The 18,017-nt window shown below is 39.8% G+C and overlaps 1 protein-coding gene across 5 annotated transcripts in view; it reads right to left on the minus strand.

Annotated features, from left to right (window-relative positions):
* The window catches only part of RUNX1T1 (RUNX1 partner transcriptional co-repressor 1), a 132,612-nt gene that overhangs the window by 88,783 nt on the left and 25,812 nt on the right, over positions 1-18,017 (minus strand). The window contains exon 1 of one of the 5 annotated variants that reach the window (XM_011221528.3): positions 7,434-8,042. The exons of 3 other annotated variants lie outside the window; for them this stretch is intronic. In XM_011221528.3, the coding sequence (XP_011219830.1) occupies positions 7,434-7,440 (7 nt within the window). In that variant the 5' untranslated portion in view covers positions 7,441-8,042. Of the gene's footprint in view, positions 1-6,494; positions 7,379-7,433; positions 8,043-18,017 lie in introns of those variants that run through there. One more of the 5 variants, XM_034668297.1, reaches the window with a different exon arrangement.

The raw sequence follows: 18,017 nt of genomic DNA on the forward strand, positions 1-18,017 counted from the left end.
CAATAAGGACAAAAATGTTAAATCGGTAAACGGAAGCAACTTTGTGGCTTAGAGAGGTACTCTGATACTCTCCGGAAAACACTACAAGTGGGTGAATTCTCCAAGAGGTTTTGGTGAAAGGCATATTTACATCACACAGATATGGTAACAAATTCTTTACTCCCAGAATGTGAGTAAAATGTAAATAAAGATGAAAAACAAATAGAAAGACATTCCTTTATGTAGCAAATAGCTAAATAATAACAATGCGTAGACTCTTCCTTTCAACAAAGTTCTTCAGAGAGACTCCTAAATTGTAGAAAACAGAAAAAGTTCTGAAAGCCTGGTTACATCTACATTTAGTCATTTTTTGGGGCCACTTCATTCTCAGCAAGCAAACACTGGTGTAGAACAGTGTGCCTGGGTAATTAAGAAGCTGGGTTTTGCCTCTGATTTCTATCACTCCGTATTGTATAAGCCAATGATTAGGAATATCCTGGAAAGTCTAGAAGAAAAGAAGGTGCTTTCTAAGAACTCAAATTTTCATTTCCATTAATATTTTCCTGTCTGTAGGCTATACAAAGACAACTAATGCTAGAGCAGAAAGGAAGAAAATAAATGTTAACAGGCCTTTCAAATGAAGTGTTCCCGTAAGTGCTGAGTACACAGGTCCAGATATAACCATAATAAAGAGGAAACAGTGCCTGTCTCCCATAGAAAGTGTCAGAATCTAGGCCCTTCCTCATTCCAGTCATATCCTTGTCAGGACACATGTTAAGCATTCCAAATTCGAGAATATATAAATCGTTTCCACAGGACCCTCAAATTTTATTATGTCTTTTCCTCCCAATAACCCGGCAATCATTAAAGCCAACAGCAAGTCCAGAGGAAGGCAGTGAAGTTAAATCATGCAAGGTTCAAGTGTAAAATAATGATATGCTCAGAAGCATAGCAACTGTCCTCAAAGTTCCAAATAACTACACACACCATCAAAATCAATCCGGATTATTAAGAGCGGTCTGTTTATTTTGACAAACTCTTTAAGACTCTTGTTAAAGCTGTAAACACATGATAAAGATACCCTGTAATATGCCTTCTTGCTAAAGAGCATTTCTGCCCCATCTAATTACACAGCTCTTAGGGCCAAACTCTTTACAGTATCATGTTCTCATCGGTACTTCCAAAATGATATTCTTGTATGGGCAGCAAGTACACTGTATGATGTTAATAAACCACACAGAATTAAAAGAATCCCTCTAATAAAGCGAGTCCTTTCACAGACTACACTTATCACTCAGCCTTTAAAAAAAGAAATGTGGGAAATAGAAATGAAAGCTTCTAGAGAAAGCATCCCACGATTATTTAAATCAACTGCTTCTTTTTTGAGAGGGAGGGGCATGATGAAGAAAGGTATCTGCTTTCCTACAATATCCTTGTCTTCTGGAATCACTGTGTCTGCATGCCCAGAACCTATCTGGGGCAGAATCATGGGTACCCAACAGTCTCACTAACAAGAGATCTTTTTTTTTTTTTTTTAAACCAGACAATGTTGGTGAACAAAACAATTTGGTTTGCCAATGTGCTGAATATATCATTTACTTTCCAATTTTCTACTTATCCGAAACGTCAGAAAATCATCTATCTGAGCTTCCGATCAACAGAAGATAGCCAGGATTACCACATTCCCAAAGGCTAAAAAGGTGCTGTTTTAGTTAGCCTATACAGCTTTGACAAGGAATAAATCTATGATTTCTATTAGACTTTTCAAAATAATGACATTAGCCCCCTGATGCCTCTGACTCTCACTGCACTCTTTCAAGGGAAGTAGGCATACACAGAGAAGCAACTGGCATCCTAACCTGTTTTATCCAAGATCATTCTTGATGATTAAGGGTAATGCTTTTCCATTTTTATTTTTCAGCAAAAAGAACAACTCTACTTCAAATTCAAATACTCCCCTTTAAATGTTTCCATCGAGTTTGCACTACAAAATATCCACTTCTTCAAGCCACAACATCCTCACCCCTCCTCAAAAAGAAAAGAAAAGAAAAGAAGAAAAGAAAAAGGAACCCAAAAATCAGACGAACCAGAGAATCCTTCCCTGCCATTTAACTATATCTATGTGTCCGTGGGCAAAAAGCTTAATTTACCTGATCTTCTGGCTTCAAATAGATCATGTGGCCACAGAAACCATCTGCAGAATGGTAGTGAGAGGTAGGAAGTCTAGAAGGTGCCTAGCCCGGGGCCTGGCATGTGCAGGCTTTCAATAATAGGCCATTCTTACTATAGCATCAGAGATTTATTCCATTCGGAGATGGCAGTTATATATTCCCTTTGAGATTAAGAGGATTTCCTGATTCCTTTGATTGGAACTCTATGGGTTGAAAAACATAATTAAGCTAGACATTCTCAGAAAGTACATTTACATTAATATTAATTAATGCAAACAGCTGTTTGAGAAAGCCAGCCAGATAAACCTGCTTCTTGGTCAGGTGTGAAATCCTATTGTTCTCAAGTTATGAGTCATTTAAGTTAATGACTTATTCCACTAGATACAGTTAGCTACCCAAGAACCGCAACAGTACACAAAGAAATCGCTTTCGAGAAATACTATACCCACTCTCACACACGGAGGAATTAAAATTTAATAAACAAAAATGAATGTCCTGTCCACAGTATAAGAACAACAAACTAAAAAATGTTAAGTTACATTAACGAAGGTCCGATCTGAGGCAAGCATAAGGCAGGCAAGGGTTTCTAATAAGCATTAGATTGGCGCATTGCCCACCCTTCCCCTTTGGCCTTGAGTCCTAATCCATTTAGGTCCTCCCTTGCCTCTGGGTTCCTGTGCCCGTCTCTGGTCTCCAGGCTCTTATTACACTATATCATAATCACTATTTACTTCTCTACCTGGAGCACCAGAACTCAAAACTCCTTGAGGGCCTGGAGGGACTGGATCCTAGTCATCTTGTCCCTGGCCCATCTGCAGCAAGCTACCAATGTCTACCACCTGAATTTCCTTACTACAGTGACCTTTCCATTGCCATGGCCTTGCATTACTCAAGCTGCTTAGTACTCTAGTAATTAACCACACTGAGGCTCTCTCATTTCCAAACAATTAGAAGATAAACTGGATGGCATACTTTTGCCACAGGTCAAGTGATTACTGTTAAGAGAATCTTCTTCCCACGTAGCTCTGCAGTCCTGGAGTAAGAGGGGAGAAAGCATACAGTAAGAGTCATCCAGGGTGGAAAAGGAAAGACAATGAAATAAGACTGACATTGACATGGTAACGTGATTAAATGTGTCTATGAGATTTAGAAGCCGCCTGGCAAAGAGGGTGGACTGGAGAATCGTCTTACTTTAATAAACCACCTGAGCAAGATGCTTGACCTCTATGAGCCTCAGTTTCAACATCTGTAAACTGAAAGCACTTGCAAGATCAACCCTCCAACTCTTAAAGGTATTTGTTCCTCTGATGATTCAGACATAAGGCTGTTCAGAACATTATAATTACATTACAGAATCGTCTGGGCAGACATCAAATATCAGTGTAGTGAAGAGACAGCTAGTGAACACTTCTAGACTATGTAAGGCCCACGAAGCAAACATGTACCCTAAGAAATAAAAATAAACTAGTTGTTTTATGAAGTCGTCAGCAGTGATCACCACCACCACCACTCCCCCCAAAATTAAACACTTATCTTTTTCAATAGACCATTAACTACACAGGAAGATGCCTTGTAAAAGTTTCCAAGTACTATTTAAAATACATAGGACTAAAAGGTCAAGGACTCAAAAATACTAACAGAAAATAGTTGAAAAAGAGAAAGGAGGTGGACTAGGGCTTGAAGACAAGTTGGAACTTCTAAGTGCCTGCTACAAAGAAGTCATGTCTGTACAATCTACATTTATAATTGGATATTTGCAGTTTACATGGTTTTCTTTTCATAGCTGGCAGGAGGCTTGTTTGATACAGCAGAGTTAGCCCAACACAATAGCAAACCAGTTCACAAGGTAAAATTGAGTGACAGTGGATGGATTGTTGTGTTTTTTTGTTCTTGCATAATAGCATTTATAGATTAATCTATTTAAAAAAAAAATAACCAGGTGCATTATCCAAATGTTCAGTTACTGGGGACACTCACAGTTGTCTGTCCATGGCANGTTCTTGCATAATAGCATTTATAGATTAATCTATTTTAAAAAAAAATAACCAGGTGCATTATCCAAATGTTCAGTTACTGGGGACACTCACAGTTGTCTGTCCATGGCAATTACATTTCTGTTTTTTACACAAATCATCGCTTGCAAGCACTGATGTTAAAAACAGAAAAACAGTCTAGTACACAGTGGCTATAAATGCCAAATCAATTTTCAGCAGATAATAAAGTCCATGTTTTACAATCAGCAATGCACTGTTTTACTACCCAAAAATGTAAGCTAATAATATATAGCTCTACTAAATGGAAAATGCAGATATGCTGTTAAAAAACGGGCCGGCTGTGAGAGGATGGATCATTTCTGCAGGGACCTTCTTAAAGCTATGTGTAAGTGTTTTGAAAATATCACATGATGTGGCCATGTGTTAAAAATTACAGCCAGTTAAGTTCTCTGCTAAGAAAAATATGTGGGCAATTTATGAAATGCACTCCAGGATGGAGATGTCTTAAGTAAAACCAGATTTTGAAAACAAACCTTTTTTTTTTTTTTGGAAACTTGAACTTAAAAAAAAGTTCCAGGCACATCTGGAGAGCAGGACCATTGAGAAAGGGTGGTCTGACCTAATACTAGCCATCTTCTGAAAGAACAGCACTATTTCTGGGCTACACTGACTCTGCTCACTTATTGTCCTTTTAAGGAAACAGTCCCGAAAGCATTTTGTAGGTCAACATATGTTCTTTGATAATATTATACAAAGATTGATAAAAATATAAGTGTTTCAGAAAGCTTGGAGTCATCTCCTCACGAAACAATATAATGCCCGAGGTCTCCCAGCCATCTCATGAGAAAACATTTTCCTTTTCTTAAACACAAGGATCTAGTTGTTACAAAGTGACAGAGAGTGAAATGATATTTCCCTATATTAAGTTAAATCATAAAAATAGTTTAATCTATTTCTTTAAAGCATGCGTGGTCTCCTTTGACTTTTTATAGCTCATTTTGTAACAGTATGCTATCAACAGCTAAAGTGTGTTTTTTTTTTAACCAAGATAGTTCTAGAAACCCTTAAACTAAGACTTTTTTACCTACCCACCCCCACAGATTGGTATGTCTTTGAATAAGTTCAGTCTGTGCACATCTGTTTCCAGGGATCCCCATTTTTATGAAAAAGGTCCCAGACCTGAGAATTGTTACATCAAGTTTGAGACACCCAGTTCTGACAACTGACCTACCAAAGAGTAATAATAATAGTAATCGTAACAGCAATATTAAATGTTGATATATAAAGATGTAGTCAAAGAAAAAAGAAAAAAAAAAGTGACAATATCAGATTACCCGAAACACATCCTTTTAATCTACTACACATAATGTCTTATTTAAAAACATAAAATCTGTCCCAGATGGTTAAAACTGTCCATTAATATAAGTACATATGTATGGACTAAAATATGCTAAAAACATACTCAGAGGCAGTCCATCCGATAGGAGAGTTTAAAAAGTGCAGATGGGTGTCAAAAATAGCCAAGTGTCAGATCTGCTCAAGTATCGCCATTCTGGCGCACGCTCACAGTCACAGCTGTTAATATATTCTCTGCATCCAAGTACAAGGTTTTCTAACACAGTTGATGAGAGAGAGAGAGTGAGAAACACTGCCACACTTCAGGCTACTGCCTTAGAACCAGTCAGATATTAACGACTTAACACTGAAACAAACTTATCAATGATTCTAAAACTTTGTAGTGCAACGTAGTGGCAATAAGGCTGCTTTGAAGAGGACTTTAAAATCATGTAAGCAGTAAGGGGTAGCAAGGGTCCTGACTAATCTCTCTCACCCACGATCATTCACAAATGGCCTTGGGCTCTTATGGAGCTTTAACCAAAACAGAATACAGACGCTTCACAATGCTGATAAATCAGATCATTCGACATACATTCAGTAAGAACATAAAAACAAAGAAGATTCGAGGTAGGACATAAAAATCAGATGAAACGGTGCTACAATACTCTGGCAAAATAAAATTAAAAAAACCAAACAAACAAACCACAAGCTTTTTTTCTTACTGATTCCCTATCGCATACCCAACCCACGTGACGTCTTCAGTTGTGTGGTGCATATAAATCAAGATGAGAGCTTAAAGAGTTAAAATGACCTTTCAAAGACCTCAGTCATTGTCTTTCTGCAAATTGATTTTCCCCATATTTCAGCTACATACATTCCTTGTCTACTGAACTAATGAAAAAGTGCAGTTCTGTCACAAATGCATCCTTTCTGCACATATATCAATAACGATGAGGACTACAAGACACATCCTAAAGGGAAAAACATTCGTCAAACAACTGGCAATACCTACACACAACTGCGGTTGCAGAAAACTGGCAGATAATGTTTCAAAACACCATCTGTGAGGTGAGCCAGCCCTGTGACCAAGCACAGCCTCTTCTGTCTGTCCTGTCCAAATGATCTGCACACATCAGTCAGCTGGAGGATCTCTGTCTGCCCCGTCCTTTTTAGCTGGAGATAGGCTGCTCAAAGTAGGCACAGGGCAATCCAGACAGCTCTTGAGAATAGCAGAAGCACCCCCTTTCTCCACCAGGCTTCTCCCCGCCTTCTCTCTCCATAAGCAGAGACTTCACTGGCAACCATCACAGAAACACTCTAGGCTCCAAAGATAACATGTTTCAGAGGAAACTGACACACACTCAATTTCCAGGACCACAACAGCTTCAGGAATCCAGCAGACCTTTTATTTTTAATTAACCGATTTCAATCATTTGCCCGATGACATCTAAGGTCTGTTGATTAAGGGCAAGACTGAAATTATTTGTAGTTCCAAAGCTTCCTTCACTTTCTCTGACATAAACAGCTTTTTAAAGAGACCTTCTCCCAGGATTCTGCCATAATCTGAAAACTCCCTCCGCACACGAAATTTCCAGGATACAAGGTGCAGATGACAGTCACAAAATCCATAACAGAAACAATATTTCTTACTTGAGCTAAACCCCTCAAGTAAATTGCTCTGGCAAACATACGTGGCTGTACTGTCCCCTCTGCCTTTAAAACACACCTCCCCAATTCTCAGGGCAAAGCCTCCACACCCTGTACCCCTATCTCTAGATCTTGGTGGCTCTCTTTACACCACCTTCCACTCCTCACCTCTGTCACCCCAGCCTCTGCCTGCCCATGCAAAATACAGTCCAGCATGGGGCAGGAGATATTTTCCGTGCATAATAAAAAGTAAGCTTTCTTCATTTCAGAATCAGAGAGAGAAAGCAGAGCAGGGCTAACTCACCAGGCATCCTTGAATCCAGCGTCCACAGGGAAAGTGACTCTCTCCTAAAATCCAGCAGGATCGGGGCTCATGCCTCCTGTTCTGGAATGAGCGCCGGCAGAGAGAGGAGGGCCGTCAGAAGGGGCTGGGGCGGCATAGCCCGAGGCAGGGTGCTGGGCGCGTGCGCCTGCCAGGCTGAGACAGATGGAGAGCTGACACTCCGGATTGCACTTGGAGCAGAAATGTGGATGATGACAGGAGCACATGTGGCCTTGAACCCAGCCCTGTCTCCTCAGGCAGAACAATGACAGGGACGTGTGTGCAAAGTATCACAACCCTTACCTCCCCTTACTCACTCTACCTCTCCAGGCAAGTTCCAGAGCACCAAAGAAGAGAAAGTAAAATGCAGAATGATAAGCTAAATGCTGAATAATTCATTCACCACCACCCCCATCCCGTTACAAGTTAACCCTTATTTTGCCAAAAGAATGGAAAGTAGACTGGCCCCCTACCACTGCTCACAACGAAACGCTTCCCTTCCATCTTCTCCTGTTAGGAGGCATAATTGGAAACTATTAAAAAACAAATGTAGGCACCAACCTCAAAGCGTGTTTATTGAACTGGAAGTCCAAAACAGTATAAAAACATTTTTTTAAGACTTCGAATTTTATGCCAGTTTATCCTACTGAACAAAGTATCCGAATCATTCCCTTTGTCAGCTTCTCAGTAGTCTGTGCAAAATAGAACACTTTTTAGAAGGAGAAGCAGACCACTTTTATTTTACTAGCGAGCTTGTAACCCCCTGGGATCCCTGCGTTGATATGCTCCAAACATTTTCAGCTTACTCTCAGTCTACCTTGCGTAGAGATCCATGGGAGATGAAAACAAAATCTTCACTGTAAAGCCTTTTCAAAAGCTGAACAATCACATCCTCTTGATTTCTGATTTTTTGCACACCCTTAAATGTTTATCCTTCCCATGAATAACACATACCCAGCCAGGTTCAATGGACTCTTCCCCATAAGCTTTAATGGACACCATGATATATAAAACTACAAGCCTTTGTTACAGTGCTTTATCTAAAGCTGGCTATTTTCCTCTCAGCGGTCCCTCTTTAGTCCTTTGTAAAACATCCTTGCCTCATAGGAGAAACACACGCCTGCCAGCCTTGTATGCCTTTTCCAAACACACAAAATGCCAGGCAGAAGGAAAATACTGTTCGCTTCTAAAGCTCTTCTTCATTTTAACACTTGCAGATCTTTCCCAAGGTCTGTGTGTGTTTGTTTTAACAACAGGGCACACGATGAGACGGATTCCTCAGGCTCTACCTTTCCAATGTATGGTCAAGCCACTGTAAACACAGAAACAATTCTACTCTGCCCAGCCCGCAAGCTCCGTGCATATGACAGACAGGAGCGTCCCCTTTAACTCTTGCTGTCCCTTCACGGTCTTCAACACGTCCTCTGCTTATTCTACACTTTCCATATGCTTTTAGCCCTTGTCAGATTTTTCCCCCTACTTGCTGCCTCAAAGAAATCTTAAAAACCCATCTGAAAAACAGAGGCAGTGACTGTGATTTCTACCTACTCACCCTTCCTACACCTCTTCTTCCCAAGAGTACACACAACCTGTTTCGAAGTCCACCCACATGCATGCAAACACCCTGCACAGACTAAAAATAAATCATCTTTGGTAAACAGCGTCAATCAATACGAATGTCTACAGCCCCTAAATACTGCACCCAAGAAGCACGGCTTCATCCAGTGAACCCCTCAAAAATCCATCATTGTCAGAGACAACTTGTAAAAAGACTACAATTCATAATGATTACTCTGTTCTGTCACTAATAGTATACTGCACCCTATTTATGAGGCCAATCTTTTTGTTCATCTTAGTCAGATGTCACTTGTAATGAGGTTCTGTGTAATGGATTTCAGTACAGTTAAGCACCCAGCTCAAACATTCTTATGACAGAAAGCTTTAGAGCAGGCATGAGTGTGATAATCAATTAAGTCCTGCTATAAGGGCCTTTATGGAACCCAGCATCCTGGTCTGTGGATGTTCATTTTCAAAGAGAGTTATTTTTTTTTTTAAAGCCACTCAATGCTACATGTCGCTGATTTTTTTTAATACTATACCTGCATTAGGAAGAAAACATTTTCACAGTGGGAGACCCAACTTTCATCAATATGCACGGTGAATCACTTCTGAGATAGAAAATCATCTGACAAAAATGCAATACACTTTTAGAAAACTGGATGATATCCAGGTTTAAAACCGGGTCTTAATATTGTTACACTGCAAGTCCCTACACCACTGCTCAGGACATTGAACTTCCATATGCTGTGTGATTATGTATCTTTTCTATGTGTAAAAAAAGCTTTTTAAGCTGTTCTCTGACTACAGTAATTGCCACTTTAAATTGATCCACGTCAACAAAACCCAGATCCCTGGAGATTCTCACCTAGAAGTCTGCCTGCAGAAAGGGTCTAACTGCATGTGTGTGCATCTGAGATGAGTCCAGCATTTTCCTCAAGGAACCAGTCCCCTCCTCTTCTGCTTTCATCCACGGAGGCAAGCAAAACAGCAACCCCATTTGGCAGTTCTCCCCAAACAGGAAGACCCGGATACGTAGTTCTATACAGTTACTTAGACAGAAATAACTTTCCCTTTAATAAAAGGAAAAAAAAAGAGAAAGAAAGAAAGAAAGAAAGAAAGAAAGAAAGAAAGAAAGAAAGAAAGAAAGAGCTTAAGGAGCCAAGATCTCTAACATCCAAATTGTATAATAAAAATAGACAATCAATAACATGATGAATGCATTCATGTAGGAGAAGAGGGGAAGAAAAGAATATGTACTTAATATGTACTGCAAAAGTTTTCTCCAGTACAAAAACACTGCCCTGCATTACCGTGAGGAAACATACTTTTAAAACTGAATGTAGGGGCGCCTGGCTAGTTCCCTCGGAAGAGCATGTGATTCTTGATGGCAGGGTCATGAGTTCGAGCCCCACGTTGGGTACAGAGATTACTAAAAAAAAAATAAACTTAAAAAAATACTTAAAATATATTCAGAACAACAGAGACTACCGTGCTGACCAAGTAAATACTTCCTCAGGAGAGCCATGTCAGTTAATGTATGTCTTTTAATTAAGAACACAGAGCTTTTTTAAGGTGATTTTTTTTGAGTCATCTAATCACTTTCTGAATTGGGAAATTTAGTCAATGACTTAATGCCAGGCTCCCCCTGAAATACACAAATTGGTTTTTGACAATAAAGTTGGGTCCTTCACTATTAGGGCATTATGGTACTGCCTTCCTCCCAGGTATTTTTCACTTATTTCCAAAACAGACCAGCCCTGTCCTACAGATTTTTCCTTTCTTCAAGCCTGACTTACCAATAGGGACTATCAGTCTACTGAAATCGTCTGTAGTTAATGAAAGCTGTCTACACTGGTGAAGGGCGAATGCCAGTTAAAGCTTTGCCAAAGGTCTTCTCAATGTTCCTCTGGGCTCCTAGCAGGCTGTTGTGATACAGTGTGACTTCACACAGTGGGTATTAAGTGAGTTAATTCAAAGGAGCTGAAACCTCATTGATCCTAATTGAAAGCAATACACCCAACCAAATACTTTCCTACCCCATCTGCTCTGGCCTGCCACCAGCTATTCAATACAAGAGAATTAATAGTTTCAGATATTCTAACCGACCCAATAAAGGCACTCATTTAAGCAGGGCTGCATTAACAAAGTGAAAATACAAGGGTAAAATGGGTTCAAATGGAGCATTTTACTCCTAGTTGGCTTTAACAAAGCTGAATAAGGCTTATTCTGACTTTTTATGTGCAAGACTTGATAAACTGAATGAGAAGGCACTCAATGATCAGCCAACGAGCATTGATGAATGGTCATTAAGACCCCCCTGCTCTTAAGGGAGACCCTTCCACAAAGTGGCGCACCAGCTTGAAAGGGCGGACTCACTAATGTCCAGATTTCTCCGCTTGCTTGTTCCCCTTTCAATTTCAGACCACTGGCCACCAAATGAGGCTGACATATTGGAAAATAATGTTTTATGGGCGAGTGGTAAAAAATAAAATGGAGGCATTAGCTCTGCTTTCAAATTCAAATCTGCTAGTTTTGTCAGACCCCAAAGGTTTTGATTTTCCACCCAGCTGGAAGCTATTAGTGTTTTCTAAAGGCATCCCACTGACAGGGCAAACCTACCTAATGTGTGAGCTGTTGGGCTAAGGGAGATGGACCTCTCTTTTGGATGATTTCCTAACTTCTCATCACTTTGACAGTCAATTATATAGATACAACACCTAATAAAAATGTACATTAATTTGTTTCTGCCACTGAAAGACATGTGAAACGGTATTAAGTAAAAGCCATAGTAGATTGTCTTCTGACAAAGGTAAATCCAATTATACTTTGTCTGCCAGAGAAACAACTGGTTTGTGTTTTACTTGGGCTACAACATAAGATGCAGCCAATGACAAAGAAATGAGTGGAGTAGGGGGAAAAAAAATTAAGTTAAAAAGTTCACTGAAATATTGCATAAAGGTAAGAGCTTAGCTGTCACTTTAACTCCTTTATATAAACGTCTGTTGCAAACAGCCAGCTACATTCACGCTATTTCCCTCAAATATTTCCTTTTGGGGAAATGATTGGCAAGCATTTGCGCCTCAACTCCCAGCCAGCCCACAGAGGAGCTCGCAAGAACTTTACTTAAATGACAAAGGAACAGGGGACATGACTACCATCTTAAGAATTTGAAGGGTGTACAAACATCATGGGGTCAAAGGGTTATTTAGGGCTGTCCGAGAGGGCCTAAGTGCTAGCAGTATGATGGAATCAAGCAAAAGAAAGCATGCTGGATAGAGGAGGCTTGTCTTAATAGGTGATTATAACAGACATCACAGAAGCAGAAAAGCTTCACTGCTTGGATCATTTGCAAGCAGATAGCAAAGCACCATACAACACAGTGTCCCATAGAGAACACGCTGCATGGTCTGTCGAGAAATCCTCATCTACTAGGGCAAGTGGCAGGTCGAGAACTAGAAGTCATGACCCCTTTCCTTCATCCATGACATGTCAAACTCAAGGACTCAGGTCACTTTGATTTTTGTTATCTCCATCAGTTCGAGTTAACAATGTGCACTAAAACTGTAATTTGAACATTCCGATCATAATGTATTTTTAAATAATAGTGATTTCCTAAACTGATAAGCCAAACAGTTTCTATGGGGCTTTTTTCCCCCATCTTCAATGTCTATAGAATAAAATATTACCTATATCATTCCAACAATTTTTCAAGCAATGTATTTGATGCCTTTTTTTCTTTTACCTTCCTTCCTTCCTCCCTCCCTCTCTCTCCTTCTGTTTTTGGTGGGATGCAAAGCAAGGTTTTTTTGAGTGATAGCAGAGTGATAGTACAAAGTTCCTGAGGAGGGAGGGGACCCGAAAGGGTTGCCCCAATGTATTTCATTCTTAACTCTGGGTGAGGTAAAGTTATCCTCTACAGAGGAATGAGAAGATACGTATTAGTAACTGAAGTATGTGGGGCACATGCATGTGTGTTTCTGCAAACTGAAATCTGTTTAAGATAAAACATCACTTGCTAGAAATAAAGTTTATATTTGTAATCATTATAAATTGTTTCTGACAGGGCCAATGCCTTTAAAACATCAAAATATATTGTCATTCTTTTCTACCAACAACTTTTGACTTTTGATGCCAAATATTCAAAAACAGGCTGAACTGCTACCACAGACTCAGCGCTTGCACTGACCGAACGCTCTATTATTGAAATGCAAACTTCAAACCTAACTAATATCGTTAAATACAAATTACTCCATAGGCACCAGCAAGGGGTTAAATTATTTTTAAAATTTTTGAAGAAAAACACTTCCTTAGTAACCCACAAGGCTGAACACTAGCTATATTAACTCTGTCTTTTCAAATAGTAGCATTTTCATATAAAAGCCATCAATCTTAGAAAGTACACACTTGCATGCAAATCTGCAAATAGGTTACCATTTATACTTTCCTCAAATTTTTTTTATAACTACCAGAATCACTCAGCTAACAGAGAAGACACCCTAACTACCCATCCCTTACCCCTTATCCATTTGACAAGGACTGTAACACTATATGGAAAACCTTTGTTTCAATGTCACCACCTCCCCATCCTGACTAATGGCGAGTTAGTTTTGTTAAAACGCAAGGGCTATGGCGTATGCTCCAATGAACTTTCCCTCCTCTCAGCACAGAGACAAAAACCTGCAGCTCTGCTCTGTGCAGGCAGCCATCTGGACAGCTTTCCCTCAAAGCCCAGCCCACACCACACTGCAGGCAAAATCGGAGGGCTCGAGAGCTCTGTGGGGCTATTCATGACATACCAATTTCACATTTTCTGCTTGTACGCTTGCAACAATAAATGCTAATGAGGACTATGAATGACAATTTTAAAGACAATAAAAAGGTCTCCAAATCCCTTGCATATGGAGACACTGTTTTCAAAACTTCACCTTCTGTTACAGAGCTGTTAGAGTCTAAAGGAGAAAAAAAGAATAACCTAAGGAAAACAATAAGATGATCAAAGCACAACTGAATCCTTAAGATTTCCAAAGAAAGCAATCTGTGTAAGCCCAGGGAACAACAGAGCTCACCACCCTATGAGCAGCCCTACAAATTCATGAGGCACCCTGAATCTCTACTACCTTTGCCTTCTGTGGACATGCAGCTTAATAAAAGCACTTCCTGCTAAACACTGACTTTTTGGGAGCCTGGGAATTTCTAAGGGCAGCATTTTTCCAAAAATAATTATAATCACATCATCATCATACTTTGGCATAATATTTAACAACTCCACAGATCTTTAGATAAATGTAAATGCAAATTGCTTCTCTTCTGATAACATCTATTCTTAAAAACAATGCAATGATTCTGGAGGGTGAAATTACAAATCATGTTTATTTTCCTTTTTAAATTTTTCTGTTTTCCAAATCTTCTAAAATGAGCATATATTACATTTTGAACCAGAAAAAAAAACAATAACTATTATTTTCAATGCAGTGAAAGAACTGAACAAAAGACAGATAAGTGTTTTGACCCAGGCAGGAATTAAACCATTTTACACAACAAAAATAAAACAAAAGATTCATCTTCCTATAAACTGTATAAACGGTATCCTTTTCATTAACATGGATTAAAACACTTTCAACAAAATCCACCAGGTGGAGCAAATACACAGCAATAAAAAAAAAAGGTCCCAGAATTTTTTCATGTTCTTTTTTCACAGGACTTTTTTTTTTTTAACCTCTAACAAACTCTCCACTTCTCTCCACATTCAAATTATCAAAATTTATGCACACGCACCAATCTGCCACATTCGTAAACAAAGTCAAATGCACTCAAAAACGATTTTCAGCTACCATGGATTCCATTACAAATTTTCATTCCAAAACCGCTTTATTTGTTCAAATAATACCCAGCACAGTATATCTGCTTTTTCACCAAGGTAAATTTTTGAATCGACGTTTTGCTCTGACCCTACTGGCTTTCATCACGCATGCCCCTTCTCCACACAGGACCACGCAGAACAGAATTTAATGCTGTATGTTCCTAAATACACTGAATAGTGGTTAAAATCTATAAAACTCAGCTCAATTCCTTTACTCTGTATGGAAATTTAACTTCTCACTCTTTTTATTAAGTGTATTCTTAATTGTAGACAATGAAATCTTATTAAAATTTTGGCATACTGTGACTTTTTTATCCATTGTATCACAACGTCCTGTTTTCATTCCTGACACAGCCCACAGTTTCTAATAGAATATGGCTTTTTCCCTTCTTTTTTCTAGAGGGTATTCACCTCTTCCCATTTTCATCTTCCCCAGATCTACTTTTTTTCTTGCCATTTCACTCCACACTTACTGGGCACACTCAGTGCAAGGCATCAACCCAGCTTTCTTGTTTGCATTTTCTTCTGTAATTCCTGACACCACCTGCAAACCACAACTTTCTCCGTTCACTTTTCAGCGTCCTCCAAGCTTTTCTCACATTATACACCTTCTGCTACCCAGGCTGAATGCTACAAATGGCACTAATGTTACCTGTATTCAAGAAAGCCCCAGTGGGGCAGAACTACCAAAAAGTTAGAGCTTGAAAGCGGGGTACCCCGTGTCTGTCACGTGGAGGGGGACACCAATGAAGAACGCCGACTGCGGCTTAAAATATATTTATATATTTTCTTTTTTCCTATTTATATTGATATTGAAAAGAGAAATACTCTGAAAGAAACGTGCCAGGCTGATACATAAATAAACACGCACATGCCCGAAGATACACAGAACACTTCCGGCAGAGCTGTTTATGCTGGTGCATAACAGACCACAGTGATGCCAGCTCCTTCACAAGATGCACTGGGCTAATCCAATTATTTAAATGAGCACATACTTTTCACTGGCGTGGAATAGAAATACATAAAATAGTGCCATTACCGCCATAAATACAGTACCAAAAGGAAGTTTTTAGAATCATCCCTACCAAACTCTTGCCTACAAAGGCCAATTCCTTTCCTCTTTGCAAAGCACGGAATCAATTCGCTGGAGCTGTGCAGGTGCACAACGCCAAGGTACGTGCTGCTCTCTTTATCTACCCATAGCTCCCATTAACGTTAATGGCACGCACATATGTGCATCCGCGGGGTAAATGCCCTTAAGTCTGCATGACAGAATCCACATGAAGTAGTTGGAAAAACCGAATCACTGCACATGCTGTCACACTTTCCCCTCTCTTTTGCAGGAAACCCCATCGCCGCCACCACCTCTGCTCCCCCACCCACCCACCATGCGGACATTTCATCAGCCCGCACTGTGGATAAAGAACCTGCTGGATTTCCTCTTGGTAAGATAACATCTTGTTATACTCCGGGGATCTCCCGAATGGCTCCATCTCCAAGCATTCTGAAGAATATTTATCCTATACTATCCTCAAATTGGCCACACATCGCTGTCCAAATATTATTCCTCGCCACCCCCAGCTTCATCAAAGGGTGTGGCTCTTCCCACAGCAAATGCTCAAGTCCGTATTCCAGTTCCAAGGACAGGAAAAAAGCCCAACCTTAAAAGTTCCATCACCTTCGCTTCAGGACGGACTCTTCCCGTGGACAGAGTAAGGTTCTAAAACTGCCTCCTCAAAACCACCTCTGAGCTACTAGTTCCACACTGAGCTACTACCCAGGCTGACCTCAAAGGGCAACCCACGGAGGACACAATACAACGGGAATTAGGAAAACAAGAACCCATTAACTAAGACCAGTTCTCCACTGGTTAATATCTGTTGCCGTTGACAGAGACAATGTTTCAGAGCCAGGCCAGAGTGTAAAATGAAAGAGCCAGACTTTTAAATCCATTAAAAAAAAAAAAATGAAGTGTATCTGTCAGCGTAGTCCAGAAGGAGAGAGCAGGGACACAGCACTGGCAGGAACCTCAAATTCCTGACCAAACCCTCTTCCACACAATGCCTCCAGAAAGAAAGGAACCCAGGGCGGGAGCCAGCCTGACGCTGGCGGACAGACAGGGCTGGCCTTGCAGGATGTCAGAACGCCAGGCGGCTGCAAGAGATACTGGGTTTTCACACACTCTCAGGCGGCCTGTTTTGCTCTTCAGGTAATTAAACAAGGAAGCAGGGCTCTGGGTATGAGCCTGACCCTAAAGCTGTGGCTCCAGGGTTCTGCATATCAACTTCCGCAAGAACTGCCCGGGGCATCAACAGAACATTCTCCTCTCCCTCTCTTCTCGTTTCCTTCTCCACCTCTTCCTAAAGCTGACCCAGAAACAAATCCTCCCTACAAAAACATCCATAGAAAGGTCTGAGTGTATTTGTAATAAAAATCTCTGTACGGTTGCTGTTCCCCAGTCACTAGACACCCCCCTCCGAATTTTAAAAAGCAAAAAATTAACCTAGTGCAGGAACTCCGTAAAAATTCATATACAACAAATCTGTGCAAAACACTGGTGTCTTAATTAAGATGGGTTATTCAAAGAAAATAATACCCAAATAATAATCCTGTTTTAAGCCTGTGTGCTTGATTAAAGTGTAAATCTGCACATTCAAAAAAAAAAAGCTCCCCAACAAATGATTTTGATAGTCCAGTTCACAAATTAAACATTTGTTGTTGTACAATTNCTTTAAGCCTGTGTGCTTGATTAAAGTGTAAATCTGCACATTCAAAAAAAAAAGCTCCCCAACAAATGATTTTGATAGTCCAGTTCACAAATTAAACATTTGTTGTTGTACAATTAATATTGTTCTTTTCAGTTTTGATAATGGGCATTATGGCAAGTAAATACCACCTATGATCTGGTTTGGTATGTTTCTTCAAAAATCTCAAAAACTGTATTTGTACACAAAGAAAGTCACCATTAAAACTCAGCAATATAAAAAAAAATCCCTCAAAAGAAATGAAAGTGGTACACTTATACAAACACACACACATACACACACACACATTAAGCAATGATTAGAATCACATAAATAATATATTCTTCCTTCATCTCAAAATCCATAGAGTAAAATATTGGCTGAAAGAGACAGAGACCAAAG

Source organism: Ailuropoda melanoleuca, chromosome 9 (genome assembly GCF_002007445.2).
Source record: "Ailuropoda melanoleuca isolate Jingjing chromosome 9, ASM200744v2, whole genome shotgun sequence".
Classification (NCBI taxonomy): Eukaryota; Metazoa; Chordata; class Mammalia; order Carnivora; family Ursidae; genus Ailuropoda; species Ailuropoda melanoleuca.